Genomic DNA, 6781 nt, shown 5'->3' with positions numbered 1-6781 from the left:
TGTCACTCGTGCACCATGTGGTAAGGAACATTTAGAAATAAATTCAACACTGCAATGCTTAAAAGCAAATTTCAGGGATCAGCTCCACATATCACATATACAAGGAAGCACTAGATTTATTTTAGATACGCATAAATATCTCCACTTACTAAAACACATCAATTCAACAGAATGTCTGAAATTGTGATAATGTTCCCAGTTCATATTTATTACATTGAGTATCAGTCACTTCCTCTTTCCCATCAAAAAAAATGCAAAAATAATAAGTTTGAAAAAAGTGTTCAGGCTGGATAGATAAGCTAGCCACATAATTGATTTTCCTTCCAACAAGATTTTAGGGCTTGCTTATTTTACATGGGACAGTGCTGGGTTGGAAAGATAGAAAACACTTTTTAAATACCTTTTTTAAAAATTTATCCAAGTAGAAATGATCAAAATGGACATCACTCTTACCATCTTAGGCAGTTACCAATGTGTCCCTTCCCCTCTTCTTTACAAACAGGATCCAGTTACAAATGGACTTTGGCACATCCATATTTTACATATGTACACTTATTCTGTATATTCCCATAGTTATTTGATAAGAGTTTTCCAGAACTATCTCAATAATAAATTCTACCGAGTAAATTCATCTGTTACTAGCTACCAGTTGGTCTTGGAAAATTCCCTATAAATCTTTCACAATTTTGGTTCAATTCTCTATGTTCTTTTATGTGGAGGTAACTATAAAATTCTGCTTTCAGAAATACACTCTTAAGTTTAAATAAATACCCACATAAATTCCCAGTTATACCACATATCTGATTTATGTTTGTATCTTAAGGAGAAAAATCATTTAAGTATCCATAGAAAAACAAAGTACAGTTGGTTGAAAAAGTCTATGAAACTGCTGATGTAAAAAATCTCACTTTCCTTGAAGTTCTCCACCCTTCCTATCCAGGATAAACCAACATCATGCTAACAGAAAACCTTGTGAAATTCCAAAATCAAGCTTGCAGCTTGATTTAAAACAAGGTTAAATTTAAAATTCAAGCTTTCCTCAAGAGAAAATTTTTTTTCACTTTTCTTTCCCTCACACGAAAGGAGAATATTTTGGGCAATTAAAACTCCAAGGTTTCAGAAGTTACTTTTATGTTTTTAAGGAGCTACAATTCTTCCCATCCAACATTTCCTCATGAGAATACTTAATCCCCAAAGGGCTAGGCTATATATCCCTTGACTATGAGTACACAGTAAAATTTGGTGTTATGATAATCATTAAGTGTGTACAACACTTGACTATAACTGCCATTTAAAAAAATTCTGTAATGCCAATTACAAATAACTTATCTGGGCATATTCAGTAATAAAAATAACTAAATGGTTAACTTTCAAAGAACCATCTGTTTAATGACATATAAATATCCTGATAAGAATGAACCTGTGTCACCTGGGAGAGTCTAGAAATTCTCTGGTTAATTATAACAACATGGTCATTGGCTTTTCAAGGTACTTCCTAAACTCAGCAAGCCTCTGGGCTCCAACTGCTCCATCTACAACTCGATGATCGCAGCTGAGTGTAACAGACATCATGCTAGCCACATCAAATCCTTTCTCATTATCTGCTGGTACCAATTTATCCTCTGAAGCACCAATTGCCAAAATACATGCTTGAGGTGGGTTAATAATAGCAGAGAAATTCTTAATTCCAAACATTCCTAAGTTGGAGATTGTAAAAGTGCCACCCTGGAATTCGTGGGGCTGTAATTTGCCCTCTCTTGCTCTTCTTGCTAAAGAAACATCATTAGCAATGGTTTCCAGTCCCTTGATATGTGCATTAAACACAATAGGAGTGATGAGTCCTGCAGGAGTGCTGATGGCAACACTGACATCAACAACATGATTCTGTCTGATAACTGTGTCCATCCAAGAAGAATTTGCTTCAGGAACTTTTAAACATGGCAAAGCTGAAGCTTTTATGATGAAGTCGTTGACAGAAATTTTGCTTTTGCCTGCTAACATCTTATTAAGTTCTTTCCATACTAACAAGACTTCTCCCATATTTACATCAATGGAAAGGTAATAATGAGGTATGGTCTGTTTTGATTGCATTAACCGCTGTGCAATAACTCGGCGAATGTTGCTTATTGGTATATCTGTGAAAACGCCTGTAGGAACTGGTGCCACTCCTGGACTAGGAGGAGGAGGAACAGCAGCTGCTGGAGCAGGAGCAGCTTTTGTAGGCACAAAAGAGTCGATGTCTTTCTTGACGATTCTGCCATCTGGGCCTATCCCTTTAACTTGCATGAGATCAATGCCTTTCTCGGCTGCCAACTTCTTTGCCAGAGCGCTAACAAACACCTGTCCCTTTGGTCCAACAGGTGCAGCTGGCAAGGTGGCTGAAGGTGTAGGAGTTGCAGGTGAGGGAGTTGGAGGAACTGCCACCACCGGCAGGGGGATAGGTGGTGGTACTTGCAGTTTTAAATCAGTTACTTCGGTTGGCCTATAGTCAGCAAATGCTGGTATATCGGCTTCTTTTTCTACAGTGATACAGAGTGGGGTTCCTAAAGGGACATCTCTCATGCCTTCAGGAACCAGGGTTTTTGCCAGATAGCCTTCTTCCTGTACTTCAAAACCTATGGTGGCCTTGTTGGTCTCTATCTCTGCCAGTAAGTCTCCTTCATTTAGCTTTTCACCCACTTTTTTTTTCCATCTCTGAACTGTGCCCATGGTCATGGTGGGAGAGAGGACAGGAAGAAGTACTTGCATGTGAGTGGGGTATGAGCTTTTAGGCGCCTGAGCAGAAGGTGGAGGGGGCGAAGCAGCAGGGGCCGGTGCAGGGGCTGCTGGTGGGGCAGGAGCGGCCGCAGCAGACTCCAAGGTGTAATTCTTAAAGGCCTCGATATCCTCAGGCTTTCCAACTGTGTTACAGTTGTCCTTCCTGGATTTGTGCTGGATTTGTATTTCCAGTGTTCTGAAAGTTCTCCTGTATTATCTCATTGAGCACCCGTTGCAAGCCTGTCTCCTTTTCCACTCCTTCGGGAAGGCCTATTATTCTAATATTTGATTTTTTGAGGTTGTCTTTCATTTTCTGTATGGACCTATTGGCTTTCTCCAGATTTGTCTCCAATTGTTTGATGAACTGCTGCCTTTCATTCTGAATGTCTTCCAGTTCTGATATTTTGTCCTCTGCTGTGTTCAATCTGTTGGTTAGGCTTTCAATTTTGTGTTCTATATCGAGGATTCCCTTTTTGACTTGATTTATTTCTGCAATGACATGGTTTTCGAATACCTTGGACTCTTCCCAGCACTTCTCACTGTCTCTGATGAATCTCATCACTAGTTTCTTAAATTCCTTATCTGGTATTTCCTCTATGTCATCATCTTGCATCTCAGATATTGAAATTAGTTTTTGGTTGTTTTGGGGGGAAATGCTTGATCTTTCTTCTGAGTCATTACTTTTTCTGATACTTCTGCTCATTGTGTTGTTGTTTCTTGCCATTTTGGGATTTAGCCTCTGACTTGCTTGTCTGGAGCCGTTGCCCTCGGTGCTGTAGCTTATAGGAAGTGTGACCCAGCAACTGCTGTATGGAGTGTTGGCCTAAGTATACGTCTTCTTACTCTATTGGGGACAGCAGATGATGGTGAGGTGGGTGTTGGTTGGCTTCGTTTGCTCCTGGGTTTATATCTCTGCCACTTGTCTCCGTTGTAGCTAGTTGGTTGGGTGTTGTCCTATGTGTGCCAATATGGATAGGGTGTAAATGGTATAGTTTGTAACCTTGGGCTTCTTCTCTTTGCTCTCTGTAGATGTAGAGCTTGCTGTTCCACACCCAACTATACCATCATAGATGTATTCCCCAAATTTCTTGCGGCGTGCTGTCTCCTCTTTTTTCCGTTTTATGGTTGTCTCTCCACGCTGTGTAGATCTTCTTACTTCAGTGAACTCCAGTGACCTTCCTACACCTATCCTCACAATTCTGTGTCTCCTGGTTTGTTTCTCTACTGGATAGGTTCCCCTCTGTCCACACTCTGCCCTACACCAGCTCTCTGTGGTCGGCCATCTTCCATCTTATCGAATAATTTTGTTTTAACCTATCAATTCTCACATGACATTTGGCTCTCTCAGTTACCTGAAAACTGCCCACATCAGCTAACAACACATCAGCATTTTCTCTGTTACCCAAATAACATCCCTTCCCCATGGAGTATTTTCTTGGCTCCCTGTCAATCAATCCAACACCTATGGTTTCTTCAGTACCAGTCTGGGGCCAAACTCTTCATCCTTTGCTCAATGCCCATAGCACATAAAGTTTGTAAATACTCTACAGTGTCCTAACACATGTAGTTCAATGATTTGCATTATTTTTCACATATTTATTTATTTATTTGAAAGATAATGAGGCAGCTCCTAACAGCTGGAATTCATCCAGGCCAAAGCCAGGAGACTAGAACTCATTGTACGTCTTCCACATGTGTGGCTGAAATTTATCTACTTGTAATATCACCTGTTACCTCCCCAGAGGCACATTAGTAGGAAGCTAAATTTTAAGCAGAGGAGCCAAGAATTGAGCCATACATTCTGATACTGACTCTGAGTGTCCTAAGCAGTGGCTTAACTAATGTACAAAATGTTCACCTCTGCTTACTTTAGTGTGTATTTTTGTAGCCAACCAGAGAGAGTTCTTCAGTGACAGAGGTTACATATTTCAATCCCCTTGTGAATTCCCATGACAAATGAAAAATATTCAACTCTGACAAAAATATTCTTGTGACATTGTTTGGAGAAGAAGAAATGAATATTTGATTTTTTTGAGATTTATTTTTATTGCAAAGTCAGACATACAAAGAGAAGGAGAGACAGAGAGGAAGATCTTATGTTCAATGATTCATTCCCCAAGTGACTGCAATGGCCGGTGCTGCGCTGATCCGAAGTCAGGAGCTAGGAGCTTCCTCCAAGTCTCCCACATGGGTGCAGGGTCCCAAGGTTTTGGGCCATCCTTGACTGCTTTCCCAGACCACAGGCAGGGAGCTGATTGGGAAGTGGAGCTGCTGGGATTAGAACTGGTGCCCATATGGGATCCCGGCGTGTTTAAGGTGAAGACTTTAGCCACTAGGCCACCATGCCAGTCCTGAATATTTGATTTTTATTTCCTCTTCTAATTGTAAAGGATGTTTCTAGGGGAAAGTTAAAAATTTAGATTCACATCATTTCTTTATGTAAACAACAGTTGGTAACACATGAAAGAGGTTGCTTCACTTACAAAGGGGTTATATTCCAAGAAATGTACCAGAAACTGAGAATATTGTAAGTTGAGAATGCATATAAAGTACCTACCCTACTCCACATCACAGTTTGGTGGCAGCACAACATAGAGTGTTGGTTGTTCCTGATTTTGATTGGGTAATTGACTGAGAGCTATGGCTCACTGATGATGTGAGCATTGTGAGCAAAAATTGCAACACATACTGTTCCTAGAAAAAGATCAAAACTTAAAACTTGAAGTGCACTTCCTAAAAACATGATGTTTAAATGCCACTATAAAATTTTTTTTAAATGTATTGAAAAATAGGTCAAAATCTTCATAATTGAAGGACTGTTTATGTTACAAAAACGATTCTCCATAATTTTAAGACCTGTGTACTTTGTTTACAACATAGCATCAATAAATCAGCATTCCTGGCCTACTGGCACAGGTTGAATCTCCTATATGCAAAATACTCATGGTTAGAAGTATTTAACATTTTAGATGTTTGGATTTAGTTGCATTAATGACATACCATGAGGTTAGGGTTCAAGTCAATATATAAAGTTTATTCTTGTTTTATAAATGTCTTTAATAATTTATATACGCAAAGTTTTTGTGCACTGGCCCATCTGAAAGCAAAGCTATCACTATCTCAGTCAGCCATTTAGACAGTCAACAGCATCATATTTTGGTCAGTTGACGTTATCAACTAACCAAAATTCATTCATAATTACAAACATTCTTAATTATGAATGTAAATGCTACCAATAATCATTTTCTTGACTTGTCAACATTCAAGTTCACTGCAGTAAAGAATATGACACACTGTGAATGAAGGGAAAATGTGTTCGTGGTCACTCAGAAGCACAGTAACATCACCAGAATGCCCGTATCAGCTGTTAAACAGAAGCGTCAACAAACAGCAGGGAATTCTTAGCCTCTACCCAGCACACTGTGTTTTGATAATCGGATAACGTACACTTAGGGGCCAGAGAGTGGGTCATCTGGGGATGAGATGTATTCTATTGGATGACTTTGAAAAATATTTCTTCCTCCAGACTCTTCCACTTTATTAATAACAATGGTTTTCTGAGAAGACCCTCTCTGATTTTAAGAATTCACACAAATTGTTGTTCTATTATGAATGCATGTCACTCCACATTTTTATCAAGGAATCTGTAGGCACTATTTTCTGTAGTGTTAACAGCATTGTCTTTACCTTCACTGTTATAATGATGAGCTTGATTCATTTTAAACCAATTCATTCATCATTAAATAAAAAACTGAAGCTTTGTTATCAGTGGTAAAATCTTTGATGAAAACTTCAATGAATTTCTCCCACTCTTTCCAAGCAGCAGATGTTTTATCACCACAAATCTTTAAAATTTTTATACCATGCATTTGTAACCAGAATGAATAAGTGTCCCTTTCCTTCTTCACATGATTAATCAACCCTAACTGCTTATACTGTGATTAGAGTGTTTGTTCAATTCAGTGGGTAAGTAATGCTTGCTTGAGAATTCTAAAAATTGGTATTGAGAAGGCCACTGAAGTAG

The 6781-nt window shown here is 39.0% G+C and overlaps 1 protein-coding gene across 1 annotated transcript; it reads right to left on the bottom strand.

Moving 5' to 3' along the window:
• Positions 1-250: 250 nt before the first annotated feature.
• On the bottom strand, positions 251-4181 carry LOC101536202 (dihydrolipoyllysine-residue acetyltransferase component of pyruvate dehydrogenase complex, mitochondrial-like). Its single transcript, XM_012929226.2, has 2 exons — positions 4110-4181; positions 251-2931 (listed from the first exon to the last, which is right to left on the bottom strand). Exons 1-2 carry the CDS (start codon positions 4179-4181, stop codon positions 1459-1461), a joined length of 1545 nt encoding a protein of 514 aa, XP_012784680.2. The 3' UTR covers positions 251-1458.
• Between the last annotated feature and the right edge of the window lie 2600 nt (positions 4182-6781).

The sequence above is a fragment of the Ochotona princeps genome, chromosome 3 (assembly GCF_030435755.1).
Source record: "Ochotona princeps isolate mOchPri1 chromosome 3, mOchPri1.hap1, whole genome shotgun sequence".
Classification (NCBI taxonomy): Eukaryota; Metazoa; Chordata; class Mammalia; order Lagomorpha; family Ochotonidae; genus Ochotona; species Ochotona princeps.
Note: the sequence above shows the minus strand (reverse complement) of the source record. Positions and strands in the feature narration are given on the sequence as shown.